The sequence below is a fragment of the Syngnathus scovelli genome, chromosome 7 (assembly GCF_024217435.2).
Source record: "Syngnathus scovelli strain Florida chromosome 7, RoL_Ssco_1.2, whole genome shotgun sequence".
In the NCBI taxonomy this organism is placed as follows: Eukaryota; Metazoa; Chordata; class Actinopteri; order Syngnathiformes; family Syngnathidae; genus Syngnathus; species Syngnathus scovelli.
In genome coordinates, this window is record NC_090853.1 from 9,639,456 (window position 1) to 9,658,915 (window position 19,460).

Below are 19,460 nucleotides of genomic sequence, written 5' to 3' on the forward strand. Positions count from 1 at the left end.
CAGGCTGGCAGTGAATAAAATAATGCCATGGAATTGACCTTCTTTCCCTTTGTGAGCAACTGGTTAATTCCAATTGACCTAATGGACACCCTTGAGCAAATTTCATACACGGTGTTATCATTTGTAATTTTTTGAAGCAAATATGTTGGATGTTATTATTCCTTCCGTTCAGTTCAGACACTGACTTTATATATCTTGTTTGTGCTTGTGCTCTCCTTTAGATCTGCCTCTTGTCAATCTCTCAGTGGAGCCTCAGCCAGTTCTTGAGGGAAACCTTGTGAGATTTCACTGCTCTGCAAAGGCCAACCCGCCTGTTACGCTTTACAGGTGAGGTCAATATCCCCACGGAATGGGCATACAATGGCTAGAAACTGTAATATGTAGTATTTTAGGAGCTAAAGATCAAGATATGCAGCGAAGCCAAATCCCCGATTGCAGGTCTACTAACTAATTGAATTTCCAATATGTAAGTTATATTTAGCTGACAGTTAATTAGTTAAGATGATAAGATTTAACAGAGCAGTTCTATCTCAGTATGCACCTTTACAAACATGGTAAGACCCACTAAGAGGTGTTAATTTATTATTGTTTGTTTATCAAACTGAGTGAGGTTAATTTTTTTTGTGTTGTCATTTTGCTCCGGTGAAATAAATGAATGTCTTCATGACATTGTCAGTTCAAAGCAAGCATTATTATATTTGTACAGTTTTGAATCCACCTTGTATTGGATCACTTGAGGTAGCCGCTGAGCTATAAAAATAAACGTAGAGATATCACAAACTCATGAACTGTGGTCTCGTCATGTCAAACTTGGAACTTTTTGCTTCGTGGCCAAGATTTCAATGTTACGGCTATTTGGTTTGTTTTTTAAACTTTTTTTTTTTTTTTTTAAAGTGTACTGTATGATGACAGGTTTGCCCCTTGGACATGTTCATGCATCGCAGACATTGCTGTGTAATGGCACTATTGTTTATCTATAGATTCTCATTTTTATTCTAGCTAGCGCTCATATTATTTTCAGTTTCTAAGAGTTTCAAATGTTGTCCATCACTTTATTTCTAAACGTTTGGATAATATGCATGTTCTCAGTTATACAACAAAATGGATATTAATTGCACTCATGCATTCTTTTGAGTGGGCTCGGAAAGAGCACTGCCAATCTTATTTATCCAGAGGTTTTTTTTTTTTTTTTTTTTTTTTTTTTACTGTGTGGGAGTTTTGTTTAAAAACATGGTGAAAAATAAATGGAATGAAATCGATAGCAAAAGGATTTGGCTGGCCATGAGTCGTGTAATGCTACTGAGAAATAAAATGGATGTACAACACACTCACAGGTGGCAAAACAGAGATGTTGCCTTTTTTGATGGGTTCTGGCCTTTTGAAAAAGAGTGTAGTGGGGGTGGGTGGCGGGTCGGGTTTCAGTGATATTGTTGAAAACAAGGTTTGTATTTGATAGTGTGGGTGCACAGCAGAGACAGGGTGTCTATTGCACCTGCAAAGAGATTTCACCTCAATTGTTATGTGACTGGATCAATGCTTGCAGCACAATTCTCCCCCGGATATAAAGAACTAAGGCAGGTGTTTTCTTTTTTTTTTTTTTCAATGACTCTGGACCAGCAGTATGCATGGCTGGAGGCCTTATGCTCTTGATTTATCTGTCTGTACCATAAACAGACAACAAACCTTCAGAACAAACTGATTTACATAATAATGCCCATGAGTGACTTACCTAGCGTGACCATCATTCCAAGCTCTAAATTTAGAATTAGTATATCTTGTCATACAAACTTTGTACGGATGACATCAATAACCTTAGGAGGGTGAACCCTGTTGGTTTAGAATCTAAACTTTAGATGGTCATACTATGCAGCATCTTCCTGTAGCAACACCACCATCGGGTCAAATTAAGGCAAGTCACTCGTTTACAAAGAAAATGTCACCATGAGTCACCACGTCACACATTCAAAATTCAGCTTCCGTTTTGTACATGGACTTATTCGACCCTTTCTTCGTCTGCACTATGTTTATTGTTTCAATTATCAACAACCTGCACTTAGGGTAGTTTCTTTTAGTTGACATGGCCACCTCTTTCACCTTCGATCTTGCTGCGGCGTCTGGCTTTTTGTGACTGACGCAAGAGCATTCAATAATATCCAGACAGTCTAATGACTTTTGATACTTCAAGGTTAGAGCCACAATCTCACTCACTGCTAAAACTCCTCTTTCAAAAGTCTTCTGCTTCAGATGTATCTGCAGTTAATATAAGCACTTCACCATTCTATGCACTATTGGCATTTGGAGGTGGATGGTAGAGTGGGGAATTTGGGGGTCCATAATGCATGCCTGAAAGCCTTTGACTCGTGAGAACCCCCAACAAATTCACCCTCTGGAGAGCAGTATCACTCGAGGAGGGCAGGAAGCTGATCAAGCAGTGTGGGGCTATTATTCAGTGCTAAAACACTCTGTCTATCCCAGATCAGATAATGCACAAGGACAGGATAGCTCTTAGATGAACGACCCCTTTGCCATCCCTGGGAGAGCCATTCATTCCCAGTGTGCACTGCATCACTTTGCAACCCTCCATTTACCAGAGACTTGAAACAAGGGTCCGAGATATTTCCCACAGTGGAAAAAAGTCATAGAGGTTTCTGATGACTAACACCACTTGGGATCACCCATTAATCTAACTTGAAGCATTGAGACTTAAGAAACAACTAATGTCATGAACTCTTTGGATGCACGACATTAGTCAACTGCATTTGCTAAGGCAATAAAGAAATAAAGAAACAAAGAAATAAAACTAGAATAAATAAATAAAACTAGAACAAATAAAGAAAGAAAACAAGAAAGAGAACGAAAGAATGAAAACCGAAAGAAAGAAATTAAGAACGGAACATGGAGCCCTTTGGTAATAGCTAGGCTCGATCATTAGCTGCTTGACAATTGCAAATTAGTGGTTGATGTGGGTTTATTCAAGTAATGAAAGCCGAGACCATGTGACTTGACCATCCAAAAGACACATGACTGGAGAAAGGCATATTGGGAATGTGTTTATTGTAATCGTATAGTCAGTAGAGCCAGCAGGGATGCAATCCAATTTTCAACCTTTGATGAAGAATCCAGATTTTCTCCAGAAATAAACAAGAAGCCACTAGAGATTGCAAAGAGTGGCAAACAAAGAAATTAGGTCCCATGTCTGCTGCATAGAACTATACACCAGAGCGTCAACAAAGCTCATTATTTGCATGCCCCTCTTTGGATTATTTAGATGTTTCAAGTTCTGATGCGTTGTTCGTCTAAATTGATTTTGACTGACCATATTGGTGTCAAACCTTCACTTGTTGCAAATAAAGCAGCATGTTTTGGGTTTTTTTGCCATTGACAAATGTTTCATTTTTGTATTGGTGGACTGCAGTATAATTTGGTAATATTAACATATAATGATGTGCTACTTAATTTAGATGTGTATGCAAATGTTTTTGCATAATATAACTTTGGAACTCACATAGATGCTCTTCTAAAATTACAATTTAATTTCAGAGTGTACTAAACCTGACTACTGATGAAATAATATTTAATATGTGTCCTACTTTTTCCCCTACATAGCACACTTTACTTCTAGGTCCTATCTGTAAACCTAAAAAGAATGTCATTATCTATTAACAGTTTCCCCTTAGAGCTGTCAAAGCATTGAGAAAAATACTGAAGATGCTGCAATCATTGTGAATTTCACCAAGTTAAGAAACACCATGCGTACTGTAGATTTCAAGACAGTTCCACAGCACATACCAAATAGGACTCACTGAATTACTGTTTCCACAATGATTTCCAACTTCCTGCTCAGAGTAATTTGCACCAAGATTGATAACACTGCTGTCATCACCAATTACTCCATCATCTCCACGATCATCCTTAGCACTGTCACTATTGTCCCGAATGTAATTATATCATTGGCATCATCTTTATCATCGTTGTCATTAAAACAGCTTGAGATGATACTCATTTAGGAATGCAAATTAAATCATCTTTAGTGATTATCACTGACTTTTTTTTTCTCAATCATTCACTATCTCTCCCATTGACACATTTCTTTGCAGACACATTTGTGTTAAACCTTGAAGAAACATCATATCTATATTTGCAAAACTTTGATATCCCAAAACATATCTCATGTACTACCTTATACTGTACAGTACACGCAGTGGCCGACATATTATTGGCAAGATTGGACAAAACCGACCAGAGTGACTGATTAACCAGAACATGACTGATTAGATACACTGCCCCAAAAAGAAAATCCTTTGATGCTCAATTAATATACTGCTGAAATTTAGTTAGTGATTGAATGAGGTCATCTTTTTTTCTCATTGATATGATAGCGTTTCAATCAAGCCTGGCCCCACTTTAGTTATGGAGAACAAAAGAGTTCCCTCTGCTGGGACGCTTCTGCCTCTCAATATTGGCAGAAATACATGCCGCGCTACAGATACACGACACTGGTGCCATTGTTATTGATTGCATCTATCAAACAAGTATCTTCGTAATTGAAATTAGAGTGAAGCTCTTCACGTTAACATTCCACACAGGTGACTTTGCGACATCTCGGGTTGGTATTTGGCTCTTTAACTACTGCATTCATGTGTAAGATGCTTCCATGGCTACAGTCACACTGCAGGGCAAAACAGCCTGTTCAGATTATTATTATTTTTTTAAATCTGACCTTGTCATTTACGTATATTATAAAACAAATGCCATTGCTTTTTATGCCTGTCTGTATAGCTAAGACATTGTGTTTTGTTTTGCTTTTTGATGACATATAGGTCATCCTACGACAGTCACATCGGATACATATCCAAACATGCGACAGAGTCCTGGATTGGATTGGAAAATATCTGAACTGTACTGTTCATATTGTTATGAAAAATCACATAAATGCCTGACACATTGGGCTAAAAATGTCTGACTGACTTACAGTAGGAAGGTAGTCAAAACAGGAGCAACATTTCAGGTGCAACTGCAACTTTGTGGAACATATTCCATTTTCCTACACATACAGTAATAAGAGTTGTAAATCTTCTTCGGGGGTGGCACTGTGAATTCTTCACTTTGAGGGTTTTTTTTCTTCCTGGCTTGTGTCAAAAATGGTCCAATGGCTCCTAGCTGCCAGGGACCTTGTTGTAGCATGGCCAGCATAGTAAAACATTCTCTTATTCACACAAAGAAAGAGAAATATCCACCTGAAGAGGGGTGAATAAAAACAGTTGAAATGGTTTTTTGCCCACATTTCTTTACTCGATTTGCCATTCCTCACCATCCTTTCAAATCCTTTTACTAGGTGGGCCAAAGGAGGAAGTATAATAAAGGAGGTGTCCGGCGACACGTATGAGGTGATTGTGGACCACTCCTTCTACACAGAGCCGGTTTCCTGTGCAGTTACAAACCAACTTGGCAGCACCAACGTTAGCCGTAATGTCGATGTCTACTGTGAGTGTTACCATAAAAACGTGCCTTTCTGGGGTTTTTTCTTACTTGCCTGATCATAAAGTCTGTGACATTTTTCTCAACAGTCGGGCCTCGCATGGCAGCAGAGCCTCAGTCCTTGCAGGTGGACCTCGGATCTGATGCTGTATTCAATTGTGCCTGGACAGGAAATCCCTCGCTTACCATAGTGTGGATGAAGAGGGGCTCTGGAGTGGTACGTGTTTTTTTTTTTTTTTTCAAAACTCAAACACAATCTGATCCAGAATGCTTGCAAATTTCTCAGTTTCATTTCAATATGTACTGTTTTCACCACATGGGCAATATTGGGAGTAAAAATATTCAATACGATTTCTTAACTTGAGCCCAGAGTGTAGGGGAGAAAGCAAGCAAACACTTTTGTGGACATTTTGAGGAAATCACATACTGACTATTTTTTACTAAGAATATATTGCCTATATTTATTCACCCCAAATCTGAATGCAGCTTACCTTTTGGCTTTGTGTTTATAATATTTCAGATTGTGGATTTAGGGTGTTTATTGAAAATGATGATCATGTCAGTTACTACGGAAATTAAAACAAGAAATAGCTCAAAAACACACATTTTTTGGCAACAGGCACATAGCAAAATTCATATTTTGTTTCAGAGTTCATTTTCCATATCACAGTATGTCCCCTCTGAGGCTCGTCCTCCTTTTCAATAAGTGTTGATAAAAGCTAAAGAAAAAAACATGCAGGGTTAGCAACCTCAGGGGTATACGAGGCCCAGTTGCGTAGGAAATATTGGGAGTAAATATGTTTTGTTGCCTTTGACATCATCATTGTTTTGTAAAGAAACTTGGAGGTCATTAGTCCAAACTCTTTGGTGACCTCCAATAACATGTTATTTATAGGTTTGATCCCCACATTCCAACTCATTCCACCTCTCTTTCTCATCATGGAAGGCCAGCAAGAACCCCTTTATTTCACTGAACTTAGAACCTAAATTGGATTTTAATAATTGAGAAGAGGTGCCCTTTATAGTATCCAATAGTCCACATGCTGCAATGCTTTCCCCCCCTTTGTAATTTTCCTTTATTACTATTTCATATTTGGAAGCGTATTGTGTATTGACGTCGCTTTTTATTTATATTTTTTTTCTCATATTACTCACAGGTCCTTAGCAATGAAAACCTTCTAACACTGAAATCAGTGCGGCAGGAGGATGCTGGGAAATATGTTTGTCGTGCTGTTGTCCCAAGAGTTGGCGCAGGGGAAAAGGAAGTTGCTCTCACTGTAAACGGTAAGATGTATACAGTATTTGGACACATGTAATTTACAAGAAAAAAAAAAAAAACATGCATGTCAATCTCAAGGTTTATAACACATCCTAAAATTAATTGTTGAATCGCCTTGTGCTTTAATAATAGAGATCTTGTAGAAATACTGAAAGTTTGTCAGATTGTGAGAGCAGCTCAACTTTCGGTTTATGTAGTCTGGTGTGGATAAATGGTCAGGGCATAAATGGAGACAATTTCCAAGACAATCCGCAAGAGACACATGGACACAGTTTTTGCTGAGACACTGACAGACTAATAATTATTGGCCTTGGTGGGAGACCTGGCAACCATCAAACAAATGACTTCATTAGTGCTGCTTGGTATTCTGGGAACACTGCACTGTGGCATGGACTCTTCAGTGCCCCTTATTTGTCAGGTGGTCCACGCAAAAACAGCCTAGGATAATGGTGAATCTGCTCGGAAATTATGCTGCTGAAGTAACATGTTTTTTTTTTTTTTCAGAGTCTTCCAGAATAATGTGTACTCAATGCTGACAATGTACCATACATTTTGAAAGCCAACAAAAGTGTTTGCCTGTAAGCAACTATGTGCTGATTTGGGGATGAAAATACATCAAGAAGAAAATGGAATGTGTGGGGATTTTCCTTTTCAAAACTCAGATGTTAGCTTTGCATATCAGAAGGAATGGGCTGACAGAATCCCCCCCCGTAGCACCAGATGAAAACCGGGACTTTCATTGAACCGCCATCAATATGGTTGGAAGTGAAGGCAAGATGAGGCGTCAGACAAAGTCATGACTAATTCCATTGTTTTGACTTAATGAAATCTACCAGCGGCCTTCCTCTGTATAGCCTCAATAAATAAACAGAATACATGATGAGAAGGAGAAAGCAGATGGATAGTTTTAATTAGGATTACAATGGAGTGCAACTCCAAATGTCCTCGGGAAGAACACAAGCAGCAGATTATTTTTATGTTGTCTTTACAAAGTGTGCTCGAGTGAGATTTGAATGCCTTTTTTATTATTATTCCTAAGATCTGCTGTGTTTAGCCCAGTCTTACCTGAATTACTATTTGACATTCAAAAACCGCTCACATTAATTTTGGTCCTCCTGAATAATTGACATTTATTTCCCAAACCACATGAGGCATTTCAAGTCATTTTTAGTTTGCGCTGGAGGTCAATTTGATTGTCCAACATGTAAAAGCGTAAACACCGTGCTTGTGTTTACATGTGACAGTGTTGTTACTGTGGATAAGGGCAAGCTCCTCTAAGCAGCCTATAACCCAAGCATCTTCAATAACTAGAAAGGTACTTAAGATTCCTGCCAAAGAATGGTAAAAAATAAACCTTTTTATTCACATTGAGATATGTATTGAAGTTGAAGTGCAGTCATTATACAAAAATTACTAATATAATATCACATCTCAACAGGAGTTATGAAAGCAAACACAGTTAACAAAAAAAATAGCAGCTTTGTCACAGAGCAAAGAGAAAAAGGAAACGAAAAAAAAATCTTCTCTTTACCTCGATGTGCGAAAATCTATTCCAATTTCACAAAGTTCCATTGACATAATACAGACTATGATACCACTGCGACAACCAGAGTCAGTGGTGTAACGCTCAAGTCTCAGCTGAACGTTCAAATTTCTTTATTGTTTGTTTTCCCCGCAGTGATCCTCCAAGCCCTTTAACGACTTCATTTAAATTGCATGTGTCATTCCGTCTGTCTCATTCCTCTGTGGCGCGTTGTGTTGCCGACTCCCACTGTGGCACAACGCATCGACACAAGGATTGCTGATTTTCCCTGGGGAAGACTTTAATTTAATTAGAATCAAACAGTGAGCAGGGGAGGCAGTTTGTGTTGAAGTCACTAATGGATACATATTGCTTACTCTTCTCATACACTCACAGTTAATTTGTTCATCAGCACCTCAAATGAGGTTACATGGTAGAAGGCTGGACACATCCATCCATGTTTGTCAACTCATCGATTATCAAATCATTTGACAATTGTTTTGATAATTGATTCATTGCTTGACTTTTTTCCATCTTAAAATTGTCCAAATACTTAGAGCAGGGGTGTCAAACTCATTTTTATCACAGGCCACATTGTAGTCATAGCGTCGTTCGGAGGGCTACTATTACTGTCAACCCAAATAAATGTATGAGCACCTCATATTATATGCAGTAAAAGCTATAACACAAACTGACAAATAACTCGTTTTCATATCAGACGAATTTGATGCACAATTTGTCTTTGCGGGCCACATAAAATGATGTGGCGGGCCGTATCTGGCCCCCGGGCCTTGAGTTTGACACATGTGACTTAGAGAGAGCTTCTCAGCTGTATGTATTATCCAAATTCCATAGTTGTCCACGAAAGCAAAAACTAATTATCATACATGTCTGAGACTTTTCTTTGTAATTGAAATAGACAAGTGACATGTATAAAATGTCCGTGTGTTGGGGGGGGTGGGGTCAAGAGTAGAAATTGAAAGGTTCATTAAACTTAAATACTATACGCTTAATAATTTCAGATAATCGGATAGTATCTGTAGAGTCTGTGCAGCTTATTTATAGCCATCTTACAGAAGATTGAAAAGATCTTTACATAGACGCCATATATTCATATTATATCAATAGGTGTTAATGTGATACTTTTTCCTCTCAGCTCCAAGTGTGTTTGTGTAAATACTAAGTGTATAAAATAATTGAAAGGACAACCTAAGGGAAGATCGTGTAATCACAGCAAGTCAACAGGAGGTCTTCAGAATCTCACACCACAGAGCATCAGGCCAATATAAATATTTTATTTCTTGCCATTTTTCTTGCTTGACAGACTTTTAATGAGCTTTTCAGCCTTCTTTAAACTTATTTAATCCCACACATGAAAGAAAATAGCAAGTTAATGAGGGTGAAAAGTGCATTTAAGGTGTATTTTATATTTGACCAAGAAGAGTGATACACTCACTGCGATTATGTGTAAATTGCAACTATAATAGTGATTGGAAAATGAAGCTTCAAAATGCTTCATGAACCAATTGTTGAGTATTTATTCCATTAGATCAGAGTCATTTTTAAAAATAGAGCTGAAACTTTCAGCTAATGATGGGATAGTGAAGCTTCAAATTTGCTCCTCTAGATGGCATTTTCCGGTTGAAACAAAAGAGGTTTAAAAATGGCAAGTTGGTTTGGATTCAGCCTGATGTTAATTGATGACTGGCATCTAGAAGAGTCAAATAATACAATTTGTTCATGAACTCAATTGTGGCTGGAAAAAGGAGAGCAGCAAAATAAAAAAATAAAAACTTGGTTTTATGGAATTTGAATTGATTTTCTCCTGCACACAAGTCTAGCGAAAAAATTCTCTATAATTATTTTTATTATATAATTGTCTTTGTATGCAATACAGTTTTCCATAAATAGCAACTTCCAGTAGATATCCCCTGAAGCTCAACAAATGAAATAAAACTTTACCCAACATGCCACAGCTATATACATCCTACTGAGGGTTTCTGAGACATGTTACGCACCACCTATGCTCGCTTAATTTTATGTTTAGTTATGTTGTTTGGTCAGACAAATGTAAGCATATTGGTCGATCATTTCTGATTTTATGCTTAAAAATCCGTGTTGAATGTCTGTCAGGCAAACAAATGATCATAGTCAAGATGTTCTAGGTTCAAGTCTTGGTTCAGGACGTTGTGTGGCGTTACCATGTTTTCTTGTTCGCATTTTCTCAGCACTCCCTCGTTGCAAATACATACAAGTTAGGTGACTTGAGGATTCTAAATGATCCATATGGGTGAATGTGAAAATGAATGATTGATCAGCAACCAGTGGTATAGAAAAATAATAGATAGATGTACGTCAGCAACCAGTGGTATAGAAAAATAATAGATGGATGTACGTCACCCTACTCCAGGTTCAATTGAAAAAGTGAGATTGTATGGCATGAATAAACATTAAGCACCATTTCAAGAACCACACAATTATATAAAATGCTCATAATTTGCTTGAAGAGCTGAAATGTCAGTGAACACCATGGTTACATGCATTATATACATTCAGCCTACTGTGAAAATGCAAAGCAGTTTGTGATTGAAACAATACTAAATTTGCAAAAATTGAACTGAGTGTTTAATGTGATTCATCACTTATGAGAGCTCATTCTTACTATTTCAGCTCTATGCTGACAGTATCCTGTTACAAAGGATTCTCTTGTTCCTCCTCCGTGGCCACCATGACCATGTACCAGACAGTTTTGTTCTTCCGTGCCTGCTTTGTTCCCTCTTATTTCACAAGAACAAAATTGAACTCAAAAACACTTTTTTCGCTTCTAAGAAAGAGCTTGTTTTCTATGGGAAATATAAGTGCTGGCCCTTTGACACCCACACAGAGGTTAGGTAATCAGATTGCAATGTACACTCTTGTGTTCATGACAAATTGCAGCCCAAACTTTGATGACCTCCCCTGCTGCGAACATTGATGTGGTGTAGTGCCGCCCACTGCCATGAGTTTTGTTTTTTCAACATGTCGACGCACTTTTGAACTGACTCAGGGAGATAACATTAATTATGCCCCTCATTTGCAAGACCGATCCATAGAATAGATCCTTTATTTTGCTCAGACCCTAAGCCATTTGCTGCCTGCAAGAAATTGATCTTGCTCTATGTTTACAGGCTGCATGTCCTTAGAGGCAAATCATTGGAAAAAAAGACAAGCTCCTTCTACGGATTTCTCAAGTCAATGGCAATGTTCGTTTTGCAGTCTTCTAGTCGCATACCAAGGTTCCATCTGCTAACAACTCATTAAAATGTTAATACATTTTAATAAGAGACAGGTAATAAACTGCAATTATGTATCAGTGTAGAGCTGGCAGAGAGTTTGGAGGTGGTTGGCAAGTGAAGTGAGTTGTTCTCACTAATCAACAAGAAGCCTCATGCACCACCCCTCAAAACACACATCTTTAACCTGAAACATCACTAGAGACTCGCTAAATGTTTGATGATGTCCTTGTCTTGTTTTCTATTGGAAAATCTGCTCTGCTTTCTCTAGCATGGAGCAGGAGATGGTGTCACTTGAGGTTCTTTTGAAATGTAAAACTTCTGCTTGGCACGAAGCGAGCAGGCGAGATTTACCAAAATAGTTGTTGAGTCATCTTTCCATCCTCTCAGGAACTGAATTATGCCGCGCCCAGACCGAGCGCAGATTAAACTGTTGTCACAATGCGACTACGTAAAACATAGTTAATCAGTGGAAAACAAACGAGGCGGGAGGAATTGAGTCAAGTGTGACATCTCAATGAGTGTGGTCACCTGGTGTGAACAGCCCACATAGCAAATGTCAGACTGTCCAGCTGGGCTGAACAGCTCAGGCAAGATCTCTAAAACTTCGACATTTTCATTTAAAAAACATGACATTCAAGGAAACTACAGACAGGTTCACATTTTTTGTTTGTCGGTAAAACACATGGTAAAACACAGCAGTTTGTTTATATCTTCAGGGATATGCAACACAGTATTTCTCCTTGACTCTGTGATATCCCGATTACACCATGAGATGCTGCACCATTGCAGCCCAGTATGCTTTTTCTTGGCGAAGAAGTCAAACAAGCCATAAATCAAAAAAGTCGTATGCCCTTCATTCAGTCCTTCCATGTCCTTGGATAGACAATACAATGGGAGGAGACATTGCAATACATCTTTTCCATGGAGTCCTGAATTACGAAAGACTTCATCAATCACAGTCCATGAGAACTTGGTCGGAAAACATGAAACGTTTACCTGGGTTACACCATGAAGACACTGTGGAAAAAAAGAAGGATTAGGAAATGCATTCCAACATTAAACATTAAATGAGGGCAAAGTTTTTCATTTCAGCCCACAATCTGCTGTATTCTACTCTTTTTTTCAACTAATAATTTTGTTACTGTAAATAATTAGACCAAAATGTCAAATCAGATGGTTTATCATATATGAATGTTTTATTTTTATCCTGTTTGTGGGTTTGTGTGAATATGCACAGGTCCACCCACCATCTCCAGCACTCAGACACAACAAGCCTTGCACGGAGAAAAAGGACAAATCAAATGTTTTATTCGAAGTACTCCACCTCCAGACCGCATTGTGAGTACATTTATTTTTGAAAGATGCCTTGTGTCTTATCTAACGCTGCTGGATAACAGTTTGTTGGAGAAAAAATGTTAAATAAGATTATAGTTTTATGATAACCATTTGTCACATATGAAAAGGTTGAAACTGCTGTGTCACGTTTGATTTACATGCATGCTTTGTTAGCGAGGATCCCATCAAGATTTATGGATCTAATATAAACAGGCTGCTCTCAAAGCTCTAATAATTAATGTGGCAGGCATACCTGCATGTATGTGTGTCTGTGAATGTGCATGTGTTTGTGTGCATATTTCAGGCAAAGGAAAATCTGCTAATTTGGTGTACGTTAGATATTAAAAAACTAAAAAAAAAGGTTTGGATCATATGGATTTCCTTATCACAAAAATATTTTGTAATAATGACAAAACTCACCTACAAAGACGAATAAAACACTGGCCTTATTTTGTCAAAGCTAAGCGAGTCACATTTTTAAATAACAGGCAAGGCATTAAATGAGTCCTAAGGCAAAAACAGGGATTTCAGCAAGATGGAAAATATATGAAGATCATTGTTCTGCAGGAATTACTCAAGAGAATATTTTATTACAGTAAATAAATTAAACGAAAGCCAACTGAACCAAACTGTTTTAAACGATGATGTTGGTTAGCGATTCTGTTCGCTATTCTTTGAATGACCCAGAGACTCCTGGTCACCACTGGTTTCCCCAATCACCTAATCAACAATAGAAACATATAGGTCAAGACATGGCACCTCATAGGGCTTCTCAGGGGGCAAAGCAATCACCAACATGACAACTGGAATGTCTGGTGACTAAACATCTTTGGCAAAGCAAATGACATAGCAATTTATAAGAATGTAGTGTTTGTATTCTTGGTCAGCGTGCGGGACCTACTGTACCAAATGACATTCATTTCCACAGAGCAACATCCTTGTAACTGAAAAGCATTTTATTAAATAGAAAGCTGAGTTGGCCTACTGCCCTTTTGTTGTTGCTTCAATTCATTCCACGTGTCATTATGTTCAGTCATTCCTCTTCCATACGTCCTTATGAACACACATTTTGAACTATACAGATATCCACTTTACCTCACGCATTCTCCATTCGCAGGCCTGGTCCTGGAAAGAGACGGTGTTGGAGTCCGGAACATCCGGTCGCTACACCGTGGAGACGGTGACCACGGAAGAAGGAGTCATTTCTACACTGACCATGAGTAATATTGTGCCAGCTGACTTCCAAACCATTTACAACTGCACTGCGTGGAACAGCTTTGGCTCAGACACTGAGATCATACGCCTTAAGGAACAAGGTGGGAGCCAAGGTCCGACAGGTTCCATCTTCCTCTCTTCCAATTCATGTGGATGTGGTGTCAATTAGTAGAGACCAATTTTGCGTAGTGTCTTGTGTGTGTTGTTGTCAGGAGCAGTGGATTACTGTAGTACATGACACAATGACATCAGACTATTGAAATGGACTGGTGTTACAATGTAACAGCTAAATTCAGCATAGCTATTTGAACCCCTTAAATTGGGACATCCTTTTAAAAAAATAATTTGTGAGAGTTTGTGAGCGTTTAGCCTAAACTGAATACCACAAATGAGTCATAAACTTGTTTAACAAATCAATGGAGTTCCAACACTATCTTTTTTTACTAGGCAACATTAAATATGTCGTTTCCCAAGCTTCGTAAAACAAGACCAAATGTGTGTATAATCTAGCTCCACTAAAGCTTGACAGTTTTGTGTCTATTGAAAGACAATGTAGCACAATTTCTCTCTTCAACTATGAATAATATCTTCCAATCTATGGTGCACACTTTTCCTGTTTTTAAAATTTTCATTCATTCATTCATTTTAGAAGGCCTTCACAACATCACAGCTGGTTTGGGGTCCTCATTTTACCTGCATTAAAACGGAATAAGTAGTGTGCAATTAAGGGACTTAGGTGGTTTGCTCAAGGGCACCTGTGCTGTTAGAGTTTATGCGTATCAAGGGAACCAGACATGAAAGTCTTTCGGTCACATGCCATTGTTTTAACCACTCCTCTACAGATGTTCCGGTAATCATATGTGTGCTTGTGTTAAGATAGCCCAGTAAAACATCCCAAATAGAGACATTAAAATGTTTCCTTCCTTCTTTGTTAAGAGACCCTTTTAAAAATTAATACCTCATTCTGTTGACCTTTTCCTCCCAACCACCGGGAAGGTTGTTTAGTCTTCCCACTTATCGCAAATGATAAATTATATTCTGCTTACGTGCAAGTGACATTGACCAATGGAGACATTAAGCAGCCTTTAATGGTGTAGGAAGAGCACTTGGTTGTTTGGCTTCAGTTTAAAATTGCAGGGAGGTCATAAATGTGGGAAACTCCAGCCCTCATTAAAGTGTTTGATGAAGACCTTTAATGTTGGAGATGTTTGCCCGCTGGTTTGAGATCTTACACGTCCTCCAGTGGGCTACTCACTGTGCAGACACACATGAGGACTGCTGTGGTTAAACCAATACACACTGGCACACAAGATAATTCAGAGAAGGCACTCAATAAGAATAAATAGCACTCGGGACAATGCTAAAAACAACCCAAATATTCTGATATTTAGCATACAGAAGACAATTATGATGATGGGAGATTTACAGGGTTTGTCCATAATATCTGAGCAAGAATACTATTTATCTTGTGACTTAAGACCGGTGTGATGATGTCTTCAAGATAAGGAAATTAAGGCGGCATGGTAGAGGCCTAGTGCATATATGTGTAGATGACGAGTTCAAAATGAGGAAAATAGGCCTTCGAAGCCTATTACATGTGTGGTAAATAACAATGCTAAAAAAAAAAAAAATCTGCAACCTTGCTAAATCATAAAATTTGGAAAACAATTAAAATCAACCGTCATGAATGTTGTGCCAGCAAATTGTTGGACAACGTATAATATTTGAAGTTGTATATTATGTGACTATGTATTTTAATCCCATCTACACTGAATGAAGAACTACACATGGGCCACTATGTGCAGGCTTAATTGTTATTTGAAGTATTTTAGCGTTTTAAAGTTCATTATTGGTCAAGTTTGTTTCACATTTTACTTAAATATTGCTCACACAGTTAATCACGGTTTTATGAGGGATGTTCCTTTGTTAGGTACATTGAACTGTAATTCACACTGCTCCACTGTGTTGTTTAAATGTCTTGCACAGAGTTTTATTGTAATGCTTTATGAAATCTGTGCTAACATGTTAAAATGCTTATGGTGTCTCTGTTGATGAATTCTCATCGGCTTGTTGTTTATTATAGAATCCCTTCCCGTGGCGGTGATCATCGGCATCGCTGTGGGAGCGTTTGTGGCCGTCATCGTCCTCATGGGCACCATCGGAGCATTCTGTTGTACCCGCTCCCAGAGAAGTAAGTCTGCTCGTCATCATCACAGCCAGGAAAACATGCATGCCAAAATATCATTAAGTCCACCACTTCCACACTTCAATGTCCATCTATTGTAACAGATCTTGTTTTTCACTGAGTCAAACAAAAGCTGAGATCAAAACTAAGATAAATGACAGGAGCAAAACTGTCACGCTCCAGGGAAGATGAGATCTCTTCTTAAGATGGACATGTTTTTTGTTCTGCAAAGATTATGAGCCAGATTGTGTTAAGGACTCATTTCACGCAAACTCAGTCTGGCTGCATCACATCGGAGGCTATTTGCATCATGCGCTATGTTCACCGCCACCCACCCATGTACCGAGTGACTCAGGTTTGAGACAATCAGCAAGTGTCTCTTTCCAAGAAGCAAACAAAATGTGCTACTGGTCCCTTCAGCATGTCTATTGTCTGTATACTACAGAGGAAGCGCACCTGGTTATGCCCTCACTGCCCGTCTCCATCTGTGCTCACCAGAGAGAACTTGCAAGCAAAATTAAAACAGAAAGTAAGAATTTATCCGACAGTATCATCAGCATTGTCCCTAACACAATGAGCCACCGTGGAAGGTTGTGCGAGATTGCATTTGTATGCAGGACCAGATAATCTTGTGTTGGCAGGAAACAAGTGATTAATAATTGTTGTGTATTGTTCTTTTTCGAGGGATGGGGAGACTATCGCAAACCCAGGGATGTCGCTAAAATCTGTCATATTGCAAACCGCACTAGGGGAAATTAGAATGTCAACAAATACAAAATGGTGTTTATGTGAGCTTATTGAGATAAATGTGCCCTCTGTTTCTGACAGATCTGAAAGGAGTTGTGTCTGCAAAAAATGACATCCGGGTGGAAATTGTGCACAAAGACCACAACGCCGCCAGAGAAAATGAAGAACACGCTTCCATGAAACAACTGATGGTGAGTGTGAGTGTCACAACATACTACTTTCCTTCCATTCTTGACTTCTTTTGTCACAAATAGAATCCAGATCAAATGAGGTTTTATAGTTATGCATGCCCTTTCCAAACTGAATTTAGCATAATGAATGTACTATACCGGGCAAAGCTGTGGAATTCATTATTTTCTGAGTAAGGCCATAACAAAAAGACACGTAGTCACTCAGAGGCTAAATTTATCGATATGATGTTGTAGGCAACACTGTTTCCAGTGTTTATTCTGACTGGCTAATCCAATAGTGGGTGTACTTGTATAGCTATATGCCTGCAAGATATAGAAAAACCCTTTTGGATCTATACCAGGATTAAGGTTTTTGTGCATGCTGCTCTAGGGTAGGGGTATTTGTAGGAAAAAGGTTTTGGGCTTGCCGTCTTTCTCTGCGCAGAAGAAATGAGCTAAGCCAATGCACAAAATAGCACTTTGTCAAGAGCAGACTTTTCCAAGTATACATTATTAATGTTACCTGCCAGCCCCAAGTGAAGGTGTTCGACTAATACTAAAAAGATCAAGTGCTAAAAGTTTGATTCTTCCACCCGCAACATTTTCTTGTACATTGAATGGAAGCATTTTCACAGAAACTCAGACTGCTTGATATTCATGCAGGTGGAACGTGGGGAGTTCCAGCAGGAGTCTGCTCTGAAGCAGCTAGAAGTTCTGCAAGAGGAAGAGAAAGAGTATCAGCACATTAAGGTACAACTCTTGATCAATGAAGGCACTAAAAGTCAGAGTGTGGGAGAGGAATACCTTTGAACCGCAAAATCATGTTCAGTTAAAAGAAGAAATGCTTTAACGTCTCACCTATGGTACTTTCTATGTGATTGATCCTGAGGCAGAATGTGTCCTACAAGTCCAGTTTTAATAATCAGATGGTGGTTCAATATATTAGCTCCTGACTGAAAAAGGATTCATTTTGAAGATATATTGCATAACTGTGGTTGGACTCTTTCCGAAAGCATACTGAGAGAGGTTGTGGCTATTAATTAACCTGATGTCATTCTTTAAGTAGCATTCTTCAGCTTAAAATTTACATTTCATATCCCACTCAATATCACTCCTTTATTGTCATTATTGCTCCAAAAAAAATGCTTGAGGGACATTCTAATTCATGTACTACGGGATTGATGAAAAGCAGTCACTTTCTTAGTATAAAAAGATTACATGCAGCTCATGACAGCCCTGGAATATTATCATTTAAGTAGAATTTTTCCAGCAACCCTCCCCACTGTTGTTGCAGGCGAGAGTATTTAAACATTGTTGCAGTGTTTTCACAAACCATATACAGTAATATTTTTCTTTTTCAATCTTTTTACCCTAATAAAAAGTTAAAATCAAGTTGGAAATGGGACCATGATTCTGTGCCAGTATACAAACTAAGCATGAGTCACAGCAACACAGCTTGAGCCACTGTTGGCAGGTAACAACAGACAAGGATGCTAAATCTAGAAACCAGACAGCTGAGTGTAACTCAGTTCTCTGGTTTGATCAGTGGCAGTCGCGCCACTGTGTGTGCACATCTTTTGATGTCAATATGTTCCTGCACATGTGGAGGAGTTGTATGACAGAAGTGTGGTCAGATAGAACCAAAGCGCTCTTCAATCAATATGTCGCCATAAATGTTTTTGTTTTGTTGCCTTTCATCCAATTTACATGCCAATGAGCAGACATGAATGAATAAGTCCTTGCTGAAAAAGGCATTGAGTAATCAGTTTTTCTTTAGTGCATGACTTCTACAAAAGTAAGTAATCTACAAGGGATATAGCAGACTCTGTAGGTTCTTGCATTTGTGTGCATGCGAGTGTGTGTGTGTGTGTGCGCGCACGTGTGTCTGTCAGTGGGGGGTGGTATCTTTCTTATTGCTTCCTCAGTCAGATATACTACTTCATGGCCCATTTTACAGCTTTATACTTTATTGTATGCTCCCAGTCAAATGTGTGATTCTGTGGTTGTTGCCATTCCAGTTCTTGTTATCCACTGCTGTCAAAATGTATATATATTTTTTTATTTTTTACTTAGAGAGCAAAATTACTATTTTCAAAACACTGTTTTTTTTCGTACTTTTGTATTCACTTTAAATGTCAAAGACAATTGAAATTGCTGGATAGAGGGAGTGAAACAGTGTGTGCGTGTGCGTGTGCGTGTGTGTTTTTGTGCGTGCATGCGTGTGGTGCCTTTAAAGCCTGTGTTTTCCCTACTT

At 38.6% G+C, this 19,460-nt stretch overlaps 1 protein-coding gene across 8 annotated transcripts in view; it reads left to right on the forward strand.

Annotated features, from left to right (window-relative positions):
* Window positions 1-19,460, forward strand: part of kirrel3b (kirre like nephrin family adhesion molecule 3b) — a 142,242-nt gene that overhangs the window by 115,878 nt on the left and 6,904 nt on the right. Inside the window, exons 7-16 of one of the 8 annotated variants that reach the window (XM_049726525.2) lie at window positions 222-327; window positions 5,336-5,484; window positions 5,568-5,695; window positions 6,636-6,762; window positions 12,792-12,892; window positions 14,007-14,217; window positions 16,188-16,295; window positions 16,735-16,818; window positions 17,118-17,233; window positions 17,870-17,956. In XM_049726525.2, the coding sequence (XP_049582482.1) occupies window positions 222-327; window positions 5,336-5,484; window positions 5,568-5,695; window positions 6,636-6,762; window positions 12,792-12,892; window positions 14,007-14,217; window positions 16,188-16,295; window positions 16,735-16,818; window positions 17,118-17,233; window positions 17,870-17,956 (1,217 nt within the window). The remainder of the gene's footprint in view (window positions 1-221; window positions 328-5,335; window positions 5,485-5,567; window positions 5,696-6,635; window positions 6,763-12,791; window positions 12,893-14,006; window positions 14,218-16,187; window positions 16,296-16,734; window positions 16,819-17,117; window positions 17,234-17,869; window positions 17,957-19,460) is intronic. The other 7 variants (XM_049726526.2, XM_049726528.2, XM_049726529.2 and 4 more) reach the window with 7 other exon arrangements.